The following is a 19,679-nucleotide window of genomic DNA, read 5'->3' as shown; positions in this document are numbered from 1 at the left end:
TTAATTACCTGCAATTATGAAACTGGTTGAGCTTTAAAACTTTTGATGAAAACTACATTAAAATAAACTGAAGAGTTAATGAGGACATTACAACTTATGAGAATACATCTGCTGTATGTTTGTATAATTACATTTGGTTTTCTGGCATTTATGTATCTCCACTGAATGTTATTATATAAAGACTCAGCTAAATATTAGTTTCACTTCATGGTTACATGAGTGATTACAGTTTTTATCAATCTGTTTCTCATGGCCAGTGTTGTCAATCTAATCTTACAATGTCAATCTCACATCTGGCTGTACGGTTTGGCTGCTGTATGTTGTTCTTTATAAAACTAATAATTCTTCAGCCTGCAGCTGGGAGAGATCAGAGCGGGTGAAGAAAAATCTGCTGCATTAATTTCTTCCACACAACTGTTTTAATCTTCAATTTTGATTCCAGTTTCCTGTTTAATAGGAGTTTGCTTTCGTCTTTCAGGCTGTCAGTCTCCATCTGTTTGCCTTGTCTAAACTGGGTGAGCATTGTGACTGGAGTACATCCAGACTTTCTATCACAGTGTGAGTCTGACAACTTCCATATCTGGTTCTGAGGAGCTGACACCAATGTGAGCAATCCATACCTGTCACCTAAAATAATGTGTGCTGCTGTGACTAGATGAAAAAGTGGAACCACAGCTACTGATGGTGTGTTGATTTTAAAAAGTGAATAAAGAAGTTAAAGACAGTGCAGCTTTTTGTGAGTCAGAAAGGGCAGGTATCATTCTCAGTAGCTCACTTAACCTCTCCTCCTCACAAACACCTTCACACCTGGACTGAATGGGACTCAGGGGTATGGAATCTATGAAACAACCCATGTAAGCCCTTAAGTCAAAACTGTACTCATTTGCAATGGCATGATATATAAATAAGTTAGTGAAATTTCTCGAGGGTCTGTGATATAAATTTCATCATCTGTCTGTGACGGTTTCTGTTGATTGTCCATATGCAGCTTTGCTCAGCTGAGAGGCATTATTTTGGATTTACAGTGCACAACTTTTCGGTTCAGTCACACTGTTCTCATTAACCTGTTTCCAGTCACAGCAGACAGATGTTTTCAGGGAAAAAGCTCAGATCACTGAATACTACGTGGAGCGTTTAGCAGATAAAGAGTCATTTATATCCCTCAGGAGTTCATGTGGAGTACAACTGAGCTAAGAGGTGAAAAGCAGAGTGAAATACAGTCAGGTAACTTGTCATATACATAAACATCTACTTCTTTCAAATGCTAATGCGGAATCAAATATGCTACTGGGAACAGCCAGGTCTGACATGATGGACAGTAGTCTCAACAGCAGCAGTCATGTCCCTGTAGAGATTGCTCTGACCTAACAAGAGTGCCACAGGCTGCAGGAGTCCAGGAGAGCCACGCAATGTGCCGGGCTTTCCCAACAAAGAAATGCCACACTATCCTTTCTGTGAACAGCAACCTGCTCAACTTAGACGCATCTCCCTTCATGTGCTGCATTTAGCCGAACATTGAACACCACATTGAAACGCTTTGTACTTTTTTGGCTTGCTCCACACATGGTGATTCTTTATTTTTCTATGGTCATTTTTTTCTGTTTAATCTTTTATTCCTTTACTGTTTGCCTGTTGTTATGAATGGTCAAAAGATCTGGAGGAGGTAAATACTAAGTGAGAGGAAAAAGAGAGGGATACACTGAAGGGCAGAGGCCAGCAGCATTGTTCGTGACTTTTTGTGCCGTCACGAAAACAGTATGCTTCTAGTGCGTGTGTAGCTGAATGAGTAGCTAGCAAGGCAGGCAACGTGCTTACCCACTGTGATCCTGATTCAAAATGCTCACCAGAGGCGGAGACGATGTAGAGAAAGAGTGGGGAGGGGAAGGAAGCGGAGAAAGGCAAAGAGGACAGGAGAGAGACAGGAAGAGAAGGGTAGACCAATTACGAAAACCCAACCTCAGAGGGATAAGAGAGAGCGAGAGAGGCTGAGAAACAGCGAGAGAAGGAGAGAGAGAGGGAGAGAGAGAGAGAGAGAGAGCATTATTTCCTCTGGGTCTTTGAGAGAGAGAGAGAGGGTAGAGGAGAGCACGGTCTGTCTGCGTCCGGTCGGTCGTTCAGCTGATTAATTTGTGACAGGAGGGATTTCTGTGTTCCGTGCCTTGAATTGCTGCTCTAATTTATATGGTAATCTTCTTTAAGACTCTAGCAGCATACAAAAAACCTTTTATTCCCCCCCCCCCTCTGCTAAGCCTAAACCCTTCTATAGTCATTACACACATATAAATATACGTAACGTATAGATGCACAGAGTACATGTGGGATATACTTTGCGTCAATTGTGATGGTATGTGGGAGAGACGAGGACACATCTTAATTTCACTTTCCCAATAAGGTGTTCCGGTGTTAGTGTTCATTATGGCGAATAACAGTAAACAAAATTTGCCCCTCAACAGAATCTGTCATGTCACCCTGACATGACTTACTGCAGTAAATAATTAGAAGAGAGGGGATAAAGGCTCAAGGGCAGCTTCAGTGGGATACGGAGACAGGTTGAGTTGGGACAGTTTACACACTTGGTAGACTACACCATTGATTCTCACATGTTTAGATTGGATTTAGATTGTATGATTGTAGTTGGTCATGGGAGGGCTAGAAGATAGTGGTCATTGATAATGTATTAACATAGTATGTCCATTGAGTTTTGGTTTTATTACCTTGAACAATGAAACTGTAGCTGACTTGCCTCATGCATTGGTACGTATTTGCTTTTTCAAAAACCCTTTTAAGCATCTAATACCAATGATCACTTTCCACAATATCAGCCCATGGCAATTACAGTATGGTTGAGTCATGGTTAGTGAAAGATTATATTCATGGCAAATAAACAATTGTTAAGGTTAGAGTTAGGCAACTGAAACACTTGGTTTATGTTGGGGATATATTATGGTAAGGGTTCACAAAAAGGTGAATGTTTTTTCTTGCCACTGTCGCCAAGTTCTTGCTCATGTGGGAATGTTGGGTCTCTTTAAAATTAAACCTGACGAGTACGGTTTAGACCTGCTCTATGTGTAAAGTGCCTTGAGATTTGGCGCTATTTAAATAAATAAAGATTGATTGATTGATTGATTGATTGTAGGTCTGTAAGGGACACAAACACCATTACCATCTACCACCCCAACCTCTCCACCCTTACATTCTACCACACTACATAAAAGGCAATCTCCAATATGAACGTAATTCCAGAGGATAGTAGACTGCAGAAGCTAGTAAATGACATATGATAACTCTTATATGAACTGAACATAGCATGAGCCCACTGAAGATGAAAACACCTTATGAAACCTACAAGGACACCCAACACATGTGTATCTCGATTGCTTTCAAAATAAAATGTATTTTTTCCATCAATATACACATATTCTGTGAGACCCTAAAGTCAGACAGGAGCAGGCAACCCCTGAATCCCACGATAGTTAGGAAAGTTTTGCATGTTTCTTCTACCAGAGCAGAAATCCATCAAAACCAGTTTGCCTTCATCATTCATGCTGCAGTTTTTTCAGAAAAGTCAAAGAAATGGAAAACAAAACAGTGGATGTAGAGATATAGGTAGAAAGAACTGGAGATGGAGAGCTGGAGAACATTTCTCTGCCCATGGCCCATCATGCGCACGTCAACGGTCGTCATTCCAGATGTTTAATAAGTCTCCATAGCAACTGAGAAAACCCCATCTAAAAATGAGTGTTCTCGCCTGAATCTAGCATACTTATCACTGTCTAGTATGTAGGCGTTCTAGGGGAATTGAACTGTTCTAGAGAGCAAAATGGCAAGATGTTGGTTTCAGACATGTCAAGCTTTGAAATCACATGCTGCTTACAGGCCAGCAGCAGAGATATCTCTTGTGTACGTGGGTGCCGGCAAGAGAAATCCATTTTCTCATTTGGCTCCTGGATTGAAATAAACCCCCCCAGGGATTCCGGACATAGATCAGTTTGAAAATTGAGTGGTATTCCTCTTTTAACTCTGTCGTCTCTCTGGAGATAGAAGTCCTCTTACCGTGGCTGTCAGTGGGAATGCCAATCGAAATGGGAGTGCCGCGATACATATAGTAAAAGCTGGGAAAAACACTAGTAGAGGCATCATTGGTAATCCTTTAATCCTTTCTGCGCTGAGTTTACAACCCAGACCTCAGTGGGTTTAGAACCTCAAATTAATCAATCCTGAATTCATTTTTTTACAATGTGGATGATATTTGTGTTCAGACACAAAAAAAACTGCTAGATACAAGTGCAGTGCAGCCCTTAGTACAAACGCTCAGTTTGACAAGTCAACAGCACTTGATGATTGCTGGGAATCAGGCAGGTGGTAAACAAGTCTGTCCGCTTTGTGAGTGTGTATGTGCGTATGTGTGTGTGTGTGTATTTGTGCTAAAATGTAAATGGGAAAGGGCATGTACAGTACAGTGTTTTTCATGTGTTGAGTGAATGCACCGCATCAACAGCAAGTACGTGTAGTTCTGCATGAGCGGGATTGTGTACGTGTGTGTGTGTGTGTGTGTGTTTGTGTGTGTGCAGGGTTAACGGATTTCCTGTGATTTGTCATATCTGGGAGAACCAGGATTTCTCACCATGAATTAAGTTTGAGCTCCATCCGTCTAAGATATATACTGCCACACAGCTGGACTGATGCAGTAATGTTACCATGGTAGCATTTATGAGGCTTGAAGGTTTAGAAGGTATCTTTATGTCAGGACATATGAAAAATGCACAAACACAGATATTTCCCAGGAAATGTGAACAGCTTCTACAAAGTACCAAGAACTCAACCCCTGATTTTCAACCCTACAGCCCAACTGTGTGTTTTACCTGTGAGGAGTTCTCGGATCTCCACATCTGTGGTCTTCCGGAGCAGTCGGACTAGGGCAGGTATGCCTCCGCAGTTCTTCAGAGCGATCTTGTTGTCGTCGTTGGCTTTGCCGTACACCAGGTTCCTGAGGGCTCCGCAGGCGCTGCGGTGGACGTCGGTCATCCGGTGGTCCAACAAGTCCACCAGCAGCTGGATGCCACCTTGTCGCCGGATCTGAAGACAGAGGAAGGTGTGAGGAATCAAGGGACAGCAGGAGGGAAATTCTAAAATAAATAGTGATGTTCTGTTTCCCAGAATATCCTCTCTGAAAACAGGGCTGGTTTATGCGAAAAGAAGAATTTCTCACTTGATGCTGAGGTGGCAGAAAAACAAACCTTATCCTCACACTTTTCCAACACTGAAAAATAAATAGGGTGCAGTGGTTACTGTGGCACTAAGGCAATATGTATTTAAATGCCAGCCGCTGCACTTACTGTCCCATCACCCCTCCCCTGCTCCCTCCTCTGTCTGTCTAGACACACAAAAAAAAGTAGGGCAGACTGCCTGCTCTCCTGAAAACAAAAGAGCAATCTTAGCAGACGAGACTGTTTAGACACAATGCAGTTAGAACAGCAGCCAAGGATCCTGTACATTGTGTCTGTGGTACTTCATATAGGTGAATCACCTTTTTAGTGGTGAAAATCTTCAATTGGACTCTTACTATTTAGAAAATGAACTGTTGTGTTAGCACCTGAAGTAAAATGCTTGTCATGAGTGTGTTATATAACAAAATACTAATTTGAAACAATTATAATCCAATTAAGTTCAATCAGAACATCAAAACATTACAATCAACAGCATAATTAGCTTTACCTCACTAGAGTAGATGCTACATTAACAGGAATTTTACTCTTAATGACCTAATGATTATTCTGTTGATTATTTATCATTGTTTGCAATTAATGAAATAATTGTTTATAAGTGAATATATGTGCAAATGGTCATCATTAGTTTTCAAAATCAAAGGGATCTTCTTCTAGTTCCTTATTTTATGTGCAAAATAGTAAAAAAAAAAAAAAAAAAAAAGCAAAAAATGATTACACTCTGTTGTCAATCTTCTTTCTTTCTTTATCTAATGCAACAATTCAGCTACAGAAGAAAAAGGTCCTCACAGTGCATCTGGTGTTAAGAGACTTGAGATGAGCAGAGCAGGTCATATCCCTAAACATCCACTCTATTATTTCATCATTGAGGCTTCTCTCTCTCTCTCTCTCAAGGGCGAAAAACTATTTGGCTTGTGTCTTGTAGTTTTGGCTGCTCTGCTCTAAATACTGCCATACTTCATTCTTTAATACAATCTCAACATCAGTCTTCTTCATCATCCTTCTCTCTCTCTCTCTCTCTCTCTCTCTCTCTCTCTCTCTCTTTCTGTCTATTTTAAAAGCCCGTTGCCTGATTGCTGCTCCAAGAACTTTGTTTGCCCTGAAATCCATCGTCTCCATGGGGATTAATAAAGTTGAATTGAGCTGAATTGAGTTGACATTGAAGAGACAGACGGAGCACTTTTCTCCAGGACGATGAGTGATGGCGGCTCTAAAGGACAGGAGGATAGACTGCATGAACGGGGCTATATTCAGAGTTGGGTTAAGTGTGCGTAATGAGGAGTTAATACCATCTAATATATAGAATTTTGGTGGCGCTCAGACAGCTGCACACATTGGACGGCGTTTCCTCTGAATAAAGGACATGTCTGGAATATTTCGCTCTTCAGACGAATATATTTTACTGTGCAGTGCGTCTTTGTATTAGTTAGTGTCAAAATGCCACTTTCTACATTTGCAGGATTAAAAGAAATCAAGTGGAAAGCAATTTATTGACAACCTGCCTGCTCAGTTTCTATCTTAATGTCCACAAGTTCAATAATACAGCACAAATCTCAATATATGAATAGATAGAGGAGATCTCCAGGGAGATATCAAGAAATATAGATGTTGATGGAACATTCTGAGCTTTAATAATGTCACACAATGTATTGACAGTATCCAGAAACCCTTTTTTCATTGATTTGATAAGATGATTAAGAACCAAGATCATTATAAGGAGCATCTTTGTGTGACTTCATATCCATCCATATTTGTAGAGAGTAGGTTCAGCTCATTTTCATGGTTTGACAGAGTTATGATTTTGGGATTATGGGGTACTAATTTTGATGCAAAACCGCGTTCCTCGGGTGCAGTGCTCACAATTATGCACACCTGCACACCTCTGTCATTAAGTAATTGGCAGCTGGTGTGCAGAATTGTACAGCGCCGAGCTGGAAATAAAAAGAATAACAAGGAAGCATGTAGAAATAAGACTATCAAAACCAATTATATTACAGTATATGGCTTATTGATTATAAGCAACTTTGGCCTTGTGTTTCTGGTAATCACAGGTTGTGTTTTTTTGGCCTTGTTTCTAAAGCGTGGATCCTTACTTGCTCCCTGTTTATCTAACATTAAATAAAGTTTAAAGTTTGACCATCTTATTTGTTAAATCTCTATCTTTGGTTTGTTTCCACATACCTGGTTGATCTGGCAACACTGGTTTATAGGGCTGAGGTCAAGTCAAAAGCTAACAATATACATACAATGGCTTTTTTTTTTTTGTTAACTTCAAGAGTGGTTGTTGGAGATTTGTCCAACACAAAGCTCTTTTCTTATGTCAAGAGTGCCAGGCTGAGATTAACTTCCTCAATTACTTGTTCTGCACAATGCCAACACAGCTGCAGAGGAGCTGGCAGGAGGTTGGGCACATTGACCATGCTGAGCATTTGGTTTTAGAGGGCTACTGACTGGGAAACTTAACATACTGTAATACAAGACTGAAGACTGATGATACAAACATAAGAATATTACAGAGGTTACTTAAGCTGCTGGAGGGAACGATAAAACAAACACGAGAAGTAACATGAAAATGCTGTTGTATTGTTTCTCCATTGATGTGTTCAATGACTGTAAGACATTTCCAGGCAGACATTCTTGCCCACTCACTCTAACTTAATTAATCCCCTTGATCCCCTGGAATCTTGCTTGTGGTACTCAAAACACTGAAAAAAGATCACTCTTGAATAACTCAAGAGCAGCATACCTTTTTAAAGACAACGTTCAGTGGAACTCTCAAAACCTCAGCAGATAAATTATGTCTACATTAAAGAGGAAAAGTCTAACTGTAAATCTCTAACTGTGATTAAGAGCGAAAGTATGAAGTGTGTGTGTGGGAGTAAATGTAAGCAACAGGGTGTTGGTGTGCAGTTAGTTAGAAGTCACTCAAGTAGAGTTAAGGGTTCGATCCTCCGAATCGAAATATCCTCTCTTTAGACAGGGTTTCTCCAAAGAGATCAATACCTCAGACTTGATCTTGTTGTCTCCAAAGCAGAGGTGCTGGAGGTAGGCGGCAGCGTTGGACTGGACTGACGGGAACTGATGCTGCAACATCTGGATCACCTCTGGCAGCTCTGGATCCCTCCAGCCAAACTCCCTACAGAAACACACATAGAAAAAACGTGGTATGTTTTGATGTGTGCAGAGATAGAGATGGGTGGGTGGGTGTGTGTGTGTGTGTGTGTGTGTGTCTAAACCTGTCACTAGGCAGCTTGCCTCCCTACTGTGACCCTAATTTAAAATGCTCACCATGAATAAAGGAAGAGAGATGGGCAGAAATGGATTTGTACATTTACTGTTTTATGTTCAGTTTAAATTATATTCAACTACAATAACTGTTTATTTAGGGTGACAGTGGGCACTAAAATGAAAAACCATGAGTGTAATCTTGTGTTTACTATCTGCCCTCCTGCCAGTAGGTGGAGGTTTGATAGCATGACTGCACACAAGATATTCTACCTGCCAGTTCATATTTACTATGGTGGATTTGTTCCCACACTGGTCTTCATTTTTGACCCTTTATCACATTGCCACACAATGCTCACAATGAAATCATACCACATAAAACACAACACTGGAAATTTATGCATTTTTAATGTCTTGGTAAAGGCACAAAGACAAGCAATGAGTCATCTACAATCTACAGTGCATGAATAGAAAAGAAGAATAAGAATAAAAAACTTCCATGTATAAAAAGGATGAACTAGTTTAGTTTGATGACATTACCATTACATTACAATCAATCTGTCTCTAAACCTATCTTTCCATGAACTTCTTGTGCAATAGCACCACCTCATATATTCACTTCAGGTTCCATCTGAACACACAGACCTTTTTTTTCCACACTCATACACTCTAATTTTCTCTCAAATGAAAAATGCAAACTGCACGCTCGCTTGCTGTAGAGCCACGTAAACCCCCATCCAACATCTTTGGGATGAACTGGAATGTCAACCGCGAGTCAGGCTTTAGTGGCTAATATCAGCTTCCCGACATCGCTAATGCTCTTGTGACTGGACTAAATCCCTAGAGCCAGAATTTCAAAATGTGATGGAAAGCCTTCCTAGAAGAGTGGATGCTATGAATGAAATACTCCTCAACCACACATATATATATAATATTTGGGTGTCTGCATACTTTTGGCCTTGTAGTGTAACTATAGCAAGATGTTTTGTATCACGTTTTCTTGATGGCATGTATGACATATGACTCATGCAACTGACATTCACAGTGACCCAAGCGCTAGAGTAGATCAGTGAAAGGACTGTGAAGTATGTGTTTTGGTGTTAGCACAACCCATGGTCACATATTACATACTACAGAATAGTGACAAGTTCTTCCAAGTGTGTTTGTATGTATTGTCACAGGAAGGGGAATCATTTCAACATTCATCTTAAATCCACTGTAAGGGCTTCTTCCTGCTGCGATGAATCCCTTCTTCCACCTGCACCAGCTGCTTCGGTTTCAGCATGAAACAAAAGTCTATCAGTGCTTTTTGCCCAAAGGCATGCTTTAGGCATAGGCGCGCACACACACACACACACACACTCACACACATACACATAAAGCTCCCTAACCCTATACATGTGTGCGAGGGTGTGTGTGTGCGTGTTAAAGAAGGAAACACTAATAATTAACGTGAGAAAGATGTGATGTGAGGGAATGAAGTCACGGTGAGGGATCAGAGGGAGGCGGAGTTAATGATGTAGATTATCTGTAGCCAACGGCAACGAAAATATCACGTTTCCTTGACAGTGATGGTTTCCAGAGACCGACTAAAACTGGTACTGGATTTTCTTTTTTTTATGTCTTTTTGTTTGGGGCAGTTTTATTTCTACTGCTCGATTTAACATTGTCATTTATAGACCTGAGGGAAGAGTAGAGACTGGGGAGATGGGACTGTAATCTTTTTATTTCCTTCCCTACAAGTCATTTTTTTATAATGCTCAACAGCTTTTGATACTGATGCTTGTACACACCAGTTTCCATATTTGATTCCTGCTTTTAAATGTGCACTTTTTACACGTTCCAATGTTCCTGACAGTTGTGAGGAGTTTTAGCTGTTTGCTCTGCTCTTATGTATAACTCATTTTTCTTTGATGTATCTTATTCTTGATGCAGCAACAGCGCAAATGTCCCAATGGAGATAATTTCAGTTCAGTCTAACCGAACATAAACACACACACACACACACACACACACACACACAAACACTTGCTGGTTCACATCCGCAAATGAACACACACCACAGAGCGCCGTAGGATGACTTGGTGTGCAGTGTGGAGCAGAGGCAGCAAAGCACGCATGCATACACACACACACGCACGCACGCAAGCATGCACAAGCCAGCACACTAATATAGCAAACACACACACATAGGCACTCATTGACTTGCATACACACCCAGCCATCAAAGGCAGTGTAGAAGAGCCAGGATTAGAAAGCTTTTGTCTCTAAGTTTCATAATAGGCCAATGGGATAAAGCCAGTGTTTGAAAAATGGGGAAATTGGAGAGAGAGAGAGAGAGAGAGAGAGAGAGAGAGAGAGAGAGAGAGAGAGAGAGAGAGAGAGAGAGAGAGAGAGAGAGAGAGAGAGAGAGAGAGAAGGAAAAGAGAATTATTTCAAAAGGTTATTTTTTTCTCTCTCTTCGAAAAAAAACCTCTCCTCTTTTCCTCTTTCACAATTTTCCCTTCTCTCTCTCTCTCTCTCTCTCTCTCTCTCTCTCTCTCTCCTCCTTGTTAGTCTTCCTGTTTTCCTGCAGGCACATGCCTACACAAACACACATTAACGCACTATGTTTAATGCTGTTATGCACGCACAGCGCCGTCTGCCTCGATAAATATGATCGGAGATGACATAACCTTGCGTGGGTCACCTTGTGGGTTAATTGGCCGATAAGACATCTAACATTACTGCTGAGTGAGCTGTCAGATGTGTGTGTGTGTGTGTGTGTGTGTGTGTGTGTGTGTGTGTGTGTGTGTGTGTGTTTGTTTCATGCATGTTTTCTTTACACTGTAATTAGAAAGTGGGGCACCAGCATTAACAGCGCCTATAGATATGAAACTACTTTATTAGCCAGTGAAGCAGATGGCTCCACTTAAAGAGAATTAACATGTTATGTAATCATGTGGTGAATTGAAGGGATTAAAATGATGAAGTGGTACAAACAACATATAACTGACATACAACATATGACCGCATTGATTATAAAGAGGCTAATGGAGAAAAAGGTGTGAAAGAAGTAGAGTAAAGAGTATGAAGAAACACTGAAAAAAGAAGTTAAATATAGTACATAGTGAATATAGATGGAGCTTGAAAGCATAGTGGCACCATGAGATTAATCTGATAAATTGGGTCAATACAGTCGTGTCTTGTTGAAATTACATTTCTATACTGTTCATTTCTTTTTTTGCCAGTTATGCTTTGAGGGGAAAATAATTGCTGCAAAGATTATGTTGGATAAGGTGGAAGAAGTGCATCGTTCTTGTACCACAGAAGTTGACGTCACACTTGAATCCTGCATGTGGTTAGACAACAGAAGCTCTTCGGGTAAATTTTCAGGACAGATTGTGGTTCTGGGTCGATGTTATAAAGTAATATATAAAGCTAATGTGTCACTGTCGACTTTTGTTCTGTATGAAATCAAAACCACAATCTTTTCCGTACCTTAACCAAGTGTTGTGAGTGCCTAAACATAACTATAAAGCAGTTTACTACTGCTACAGTTGCTTGGAGCAGATACTGTGAGGCACTAATGAAACCCTACTCTATAAGTGAAGAAGGATTAAATGGTTGGCTTATCATATTAATACATGAAAAAGATGATAATGATAAGATAGAAGCTCTAAGTCATGGGATGTGTGGAACAATGGTAAGATGTCAAAGAATCATTTCTGACTTGAGGTCCTTAGTGTCCTGTGTCCTGTGTCCTGGGGATGTGTGGCCCTTGTGTGATATGCATGAGTCTATATGTTTGACCAATCATTCAACACTTTGCTCCTTCAGAAACTATAATAGATTAGGTTTAATCTTCTCCCAGCAGTGCTGAGTGTATTATTTCATATTTGTGTCAGTGAAACATTTTACTGATCTATTCAAAATATTGTAACTTGCTAGATGTAATTAACAGCAGTGTATACGTACATGTAGCATAATGTAGAGACAGAGTTGTAGCAGTATATTTAATATTTATCAGAAAAATGACAACTGTTGAGCAAACTGATAATGTAGTTTATTTTTGACCTCGGAAACTGTATGTCACATAAAAACTGAGCTATCTCCATGACAACTGAGCAAACTCTATCTGCTGATGAAGATCATATACTGTAAATGCTGTGGAAATCTTCAGAAAAAGGTCAAATTGATGTTTAATGCTATGTAAAAATGCCTTTACTCACTTCTGTTTGGGTTTTATAACAAAACTGTCCCAATTAAATGCATGTATTGGATGGAGAGTGTTGAACAAGAGACATCTTAGTTGTAAAATGTATGGTAATAGTCATTTCCAAACAAAAGACACATCTGCAGCAGTAAAAGTAAAAACAAAGTGAAAGACCAGTTGATGAAACATCCCAAAGTTAAGGCCTTTTATGTAACACCTTCTTTGACACTGTGGAGTAAAGAAAGAAAAGCTTTGGGTAAATGATTACACAACAGAAGGTCGCGCTTGGCTTCACAGCAAAAGGCTCGACAACGAAGCTCGTTTGAATTCAGCGCTGTTCACATCCCACGTCACCATGCGGTAAAATCATCTCTGTGCATGATAAATAATTGAGGAAGCTTTCAGCTGTCCGTCAATGCTGAGGCTCTTTCAACTGTTTCTGTCGGGGTTTTTTTCCTAAGACGGCTCAATGAAACTGGCAAAAATGAGATTTCAAAGCGCTTTTCAGTCCATTACTCATCAAGAGGCAGCGCACAGTGTTGCCACTGGCACATCAGTGGCCCAAAGAATAAACAGTATGTGGAGGTCAAAGTGGCACTTCTGAAAGCACTTCTACAATATTTATTATAAAAACTTCTTCATTCTGTCACTTCCTCTATCTCTCAATCTTTCTTCTTTCGTACTGGCCTTCTCCAAGTTTTAGGTTAAAGCACACCCAAAATTCACACCTATATACACCATATACACACACAAAAACAGACACACAGTTGTGCTATTTCACACACAGAACAAACACACAGTGTAATTGCTGGTAATCTGCAGGCACAGAGTGTATGTGACACACCCACTCACTGCAAACAAGTGTGCATCAGAGCATCAGAAGAAGAAAAAACACCATTGTGCATATGAGTTATGAGACACGAGCACCACGAATAGGTGGGAAACAATCACAAACATGCGAGATAGCGCACACACACACACACACACACACACACACACACACACACACACACACAATGACAGAACCAGAGCCTAGAATAGTTACGGCCCTGTTGAGAAAGTGGCACATCACAGTGGATCAAACTCAACCCGAGGCCCCCGAGGCTCCGTGATGCTCTGCAGACACATTCACACACATGCGGAGAAACAAATGTACATATTCAACACGCGCACATAAAGACTAAAATACTCTAATGTACTGAACATCGGGTTGACGTGTTGTGTAATGTGTTGCTGTTGAGGGGTAAATCCCTGTAACCGAAACGCGACTCGAAAGCAGAGCGAACTCTAAAAAAAATGATCTACCGACAGTCAGAGTGGATCTAAATAAAAATGAAGAGACTGTCTCCTTCTTTGTGTGTCCTGCTGCAGAAAGCTGTACTATAATGGCTCATTCATTCACTAACTCTAGCCTGGAGCTGTACTACTTTTCACTCAGCATCCCTATCTCTCTCTTGCTGTGTGTGTGCGTTCTTCCAGAGAGAGAGAGAGAGAGAGAGAGAGAGAGAGAGAGTGGTGGTGGTGGTGGGGGGGGGACACAGGAGGATATGCTTCTCTCAGTCCCAAACACTGTGTGACAACATCACAGCAGGATGAGCAAATACCGCTGAGCCATCTGTGAACTTTGGGGCGAAAGTGTTCACTCTGGGATTGTTTGTAGTGTTTTAGTGTTCATTGGTTGGTCAGGAAAAGAATATGCATCATATTTAAGCAGCTCTTGGAGAAAAGAAATAATCATATTTGTATTGAAAAACGATTCAGTATGTGTATGAGCATGTTTCATGGTCATTGAATGGATTGAAGACAGCTTTTAAGTACAGATGAGTATATTTTTTCAGCTTGTGCTATACAGTATGATGCATTCATCCACTACATCGCTTTAACAAAAAAAAAAAAAAACAATCTTGACAGATTATATTATAACTTGTCTAAAAAGGTCTATTATGTCTCATAAAAGAATTAATGGTGTGGCCTATATTTCTGTATTATCATTAATTCACTCCATTTAGCTTCAATTATAGAGAAGCGAAACTGAGATAAGCGTATTTGGACTGAAGCATAGTCTTGTCTTAGGATCAGTCCTTTGCTGCCTTAGCATTGATTCATGTTCAGCTGTACTATTTTTTTTATTTTTAGAATAATCAAATAATGCATTGCCAGCTATAAATATGGTGGAAAAAATGATTAAAAACGTCACATATATTTCAGGAATAATCAGAGGTGCTTGTACTTGTTTTCAACCATGAATAGAGTCTTTCTATCAGGCTAGAATGACCCCAGCAACCTCAACCAATCAAAAAGGTAGGACTGAAGGACTTAAAAGGCTAAACCCAGGGCAAGACCTCCAGTATACTCACTTGCAACTATTGTATTGGTCAAGTCTATATAATGTGCTTGAACTTATTTTGAAGCTGAGGTCAGTCTTGAAATATGGAAATTTCTCCTATAAAGTGCAAAAACATGTCAATCATAACAGATCAGATTTTTAAAAAGAAGCTATTTTACTCGTCTTAATAAACAAAGTAGAAGTCAGCTCATATGACTTCACTAAATCCTCCAAACAAGCTTGGACGACGAGATTAATTATCTCACCCCAGTTGCAGATATTTTCACTTCAAGGCACATGAAGCAAAATTGCTAAGTGATCCAAATGTCACCTAGTTTCTCCAGTTTCTGCCTGTCCTTTTCTTCTCCCCTCCCCTCTTTTGTGCTTCCTATAAATAAGCCACTTTTCGGTTTGACTGCAACCTTGTCCCTTTACCCTTTTGTCCTGAAGGTGGCTTCCAATCAAAATGAGTCAATATAGAGAAAAAAAGGACAGTTGAGGAGAAGAGGAGCATTTGAAAAAGACAGAAAAAAGCTGAGTCACTTCATCTAAAAGAAAGGAAATGACTGATGTTTTTTTTTTTTTTTACTTTCACCAATAATGTGTGTATATGTATCCTGTGTGTGTGTGTGTGTGTGCGCGCCCAAATATGTGTATCTCCGAAATTCCCCAAGAGAGCTTAATGTTTCATTTGGCGACTCAGTGGACTGGGACAAAGTACTGACAAACTGTCAATCCACTCTTTGTTCCTAACCAACCAGGTGGACTATCTCGCATCACCACATGTCTGTATGTGCGCGACAGTGTGTGTGTGTGTTTTTGTGTGTGAGAGCGAGTGTGTCATCCACAGCCAAAACATTTACCTCACAATATGAGATGGCGAGGCTGCAGGAAACCCAACAATTAAACCTGGCAAATAAATAAACTATCAATGAATGAATGGATGAATTATGTATTAGTGCAGGGGCGAGGCGCTGTAATGTGAGGGCTGCAGGCAGATGATGCTCGCTGCTATATCGAGCTGAAAGGATTTCCTGTGAGTCAGGGTTTTTGGGGAATAGAGCGAATTGAAACCGGAGAGCGAACTATCTGATTTGTGTTGGGTGTGTTTTTGTGTGTGTGTGTGTGTGTGTGTGTGTGTGTGTTCCCACCACTGAGGACTGTCAGGAGGGGGGAAATAGAGATTTGTCTGATGACTCATTCCCCGACAGACAGACATTAATACAGACATGCAGAATGTCAGGTGGGGTAAACTGAAGAAGAAAAGAAGAAAAGAGAAGGAGAGAAAGATGGAAAGGAGGATGGAATTTTTTAAATAAACCGTCAAGACTGCATTCATTTTTCAGTGGGACATCTAACAACTTCATGTGGCTGATTAACAATTAAACATTACAGTGTATTCATAGCAAACTAGACTAGAATATAGAAACCAAGGAGCAACAGAGGATCTGCCTATGATATGTGGAGCTGATGGACTGTAATGAGCACACTCAGTAACTGATTTATGATGGACAACACTGGTTAAAAGGCAACAGTCCGTGTAATTGTCCTTGCAATGATGTCGTAGCATGTGTTCTTTGTTTCCTTTATCAGATCTTGTTTCTGTGTGTCTCTCTCCACTTTCTCTCCAGACCCACAAGTGTCATCGGTTGCTCAGTGAAGAGGATGTATTTACACTCACTAACTCTGCAATTCTTCCTCTTCTAGCTCTATAGAAATGACTGTGGTGTAGTATGTGGTAGTAGCCACATGAAACCCAATGAATGTACAAAATGTATGTGGTAGCAGCATTTAAACTATTTAATGTCATTTTATTAAAATGAATCGTATTCTTAAACTGTAAATATCATGACTCCATTACATATTATTGTAGCAGGTGTTTGGTAATCACATTTGAAAAAAGTGTCTTTATATATATGTGAGATGATCTGCTTATATATCAATATCAGGCACCCCCCCTCCCCCCAATATCAGTATCGGCATCTGCTCCAAAAATCCAGTATCGGTTGGGCCCTAGTGCACTCTATCGACTTTTTAGAGGAGTTTCAGTGGGTTTTTACTTCTTCGCAGCCCATGTACACTGTGCCATTTAACAAAGATATCAAAGATATCTTTGTTAATATTAGCTTTTTTTTAAAAACGGCATGCAGTCTGGAATGAATATCAAAGATAAATTGCAGCGTTTTTAGAGCACTATAGCTGCTATGGAGCTTTTCTTTAGTAACTGATCAAGTTAGAAATATTGATTATTGCTAGCTGGCATCTGAAGTTTTAATATTGTATGTGCTCAATATACTTTCAGAATACTCCTATGTTATATTTCTTCTGTAGATAGGACATGTGCCTTGGGTAACGGTGTACATGTAGATCCTGGATCATACTGCTGTTATTAACCCCACCTCTAACCTGTGCTTGTTTTTTCCTCAAAAAGTTGGATTTGTTAATAAGTGTGCATGCTAACACAGATGAGTGTCACTGCTACAATATGTAATCAAATTGAAATGTTAGAGACATTTTTTGTATTAGATGAATAGGCAATTTAATTTACATAGTCAATCAATGTGCATACCAATCAGCACTACACTCTTGAATGAAAGAGTCTGAATGTGAGTCTGTGAGTGACCTCACCTTGACCTCCATATAGAACAGAGGTTAGAGTGAGAAAAAGAATTAATAACTAGGGAAGAGAGGGGGAAGAAGATAAATAGTGAAAGAGAGTGAGGCAGACAGAAAATTACAGAAAGAAAAGAGAGACGTGTGTTATGTTTGTGTTATCCAGTGTGTGTGTGTGTGTGTGAGGGTGTCAAGGCATGGCTGACTGACTGGCCCACTGAGGCTGGAAGAGATGAACGAAAGGTCAGAAGATGTCAGGCAGAGCTGTGAAAACACACACTGACACACACACACACACACACACACACACACACACACACACACACACACACACACACACACAGAATCCATTGCAACCCCGTGACTGAATATGGATCAGAGATTCTAACTGTGCTTATGAGCATGAAATAAAATGAGGCACTTTTATGATCGGGTCAGATCCTGTTTTCCACAAATCTTTCTTCGTGTTAGCGGGAACATTCCCACAAATTACTGGCAGCCTGGAGGAGGAAGCACACTGGAGTACGTAAGAGGCTGTATCCACAGCAACGTGCCTTGATTTGCCAGGATGTGCCAGTGTGAAGCTTGGCAAATGAGCTAAATGATATTTGTTTGAGGCTTTTAGAGGATAAAGGTATCATTAGGGAGCCAGATGCAGACGGTGCCAATGACCTCACACCTATTCAGTTATCTTCTGTTTACTGTGCTAATGAAGTCGGTATTGTAGGGAAGAAAAAGTTTTCTTTTTGTTTTTCATGTCTACATAGAGACTAATCCTGTACCCCATTCCATCAGAAAAATGTGTTACTGTTAGTTAATTTCGAAAATGCCACAGAAAAGTAGAGTCCCTGATGACCTCTTCTCCCAGATGACAAGACTGAAACCAAGTTAAAAACTCAAAATCTCTCAAAATATAATGCAGTATAACTATTTAATAACTTGCATGCATCCTGAAAATCACACATTGTAGCTCCAGATTGGTCAAATGTAGCTAAATCTTTTCTGCTTGACCGAATAAGCAGCATCTTGCATTCAGTAATGTTAGCTAACGTTATGTTAATGTTAGCTAATGTTAACTAGCATTGGTAATGATTTATGGATTAAATGCATCCGCAATCCCACTAAAAGTAAAACAAGAAGCAGCAACAATGCATTTATAAAAAGATTAGGCTAACGTAACATACCGTCATTAACATCCAGCATCTAACTGGACTGAAGTGACATATGCAGGTATGTTTACGTATTGTTGTGCTGTAGCTGAGCAGCTAATTGGCTTTATAGCCTGCTAACTGGCATAAATGTCTGATGGTTTATTCAACAAGCCAAGGTGCATGTTTGAGAGTTAGATAAGAAGGTGACTTTAGCAGGGAAGTTAATGTGGATTGTTGTTCATTGCCTGGGGCTCTTGCGTAGCAGGATGCTATCAGGCTCAGTGTGACCGTCTGCTGATAGAATGTCACATTACTGCTTATGGAAATTAGGACTCCAACTACATTGACTGATAATGGAATGGCATTTCACTGAATTAATGCAAAACCATAAGAGTCATCATGAAACGAAGAATTTAAATTATAAAATGTTCCCTTGTGATTTCAGATTTTTTCTCAAAAGAGAGCACAAGGCAAGTGGTCATTTAAGGAACAGTCAATGTTAACCGACATTTTAGCTGCTCTTCTCAAGCTATACCCAGACAACAATAACAACAGAAGTAAACAGATGAAAAAATCCAGCTCCTGAATTATCAGGAATTAGCTCTGCAGCGAAGAGCACAGGTAGCTGCAATAATACCAAGTGTGGAAGAACAACATGAGTGACAACTGGATTTACTTCGGGCTATATCCCTTATCAGAGTGACGTGTAAACCTTTATAGTATACTATAAACAGGCTATAAATAGCTTTTCACTAACCTGCAATAGAAAAGAACAACACCTGAAATCATGGTAGCTGTACACAACAAAGATAGCAACAGCTGTAGCCGAAAAAGACATAAAAATGTAAAAATCCACAACAAAAACATGACTAAATCTTGACTTAAGAAAAACTTAACAAAAATATATGTACTTTTTGTTGACTAAACAAACAATTAAATACACT

The 19,679-nt window shown here is 40.0% G+C and overlaps 1 protein-coding gene across 2 annotated transcripts in view; it reads right to left on the bottom strand.

Annotated features, from left to right (window-relative positions):
• The window catches only part of ctnnd2b (catenin (cadherin-associated protein), delta 2b), a 131,941-nt gene that overhangs the window by 32,986 nt on the left and 79,276 nt on the right, over positions 1 to 19,679 (bottom strand). For both annotated transcript variants that reach the window (XM_053330349.1, XM_053330350.1), the window contains 2 exons: positions 8,229 to 8,361; positions 4,863 to 5,076 (listed from right to left, as the gene is read on the bottom strand). In XM_053330349.1, coding sequence (XP_053186324.1) covers positions 4,863 to 5,076; positions 8,229 to 8,361 — 347 coding nt within the window. The remainder of the gene's footprint in view (positions 1 to 4,862; positions 5,077 to 8,228; positions 8,362 to 19,679) is intronic.

The sequence above is a fragment of the Scomber japonicus genome, chromosome 12 (assembly GCF_027409825.1).
Source record: "Scomber japonicus isolate fScoJap1 chromosome 12, fScoJap1.pri, whole genome shotgun sequence".
In the NCBI taxonomy this organism is placed as follows: domain Eukaryota; kingdom Metazoa; phylum Chordata; class Actinopteri; order Scombriformes; family Scombridae; genus Scomber; species Scomber japonicus.
This window is presented reverse-complemented; position numbering and strand designations above follow the sequence as displayed.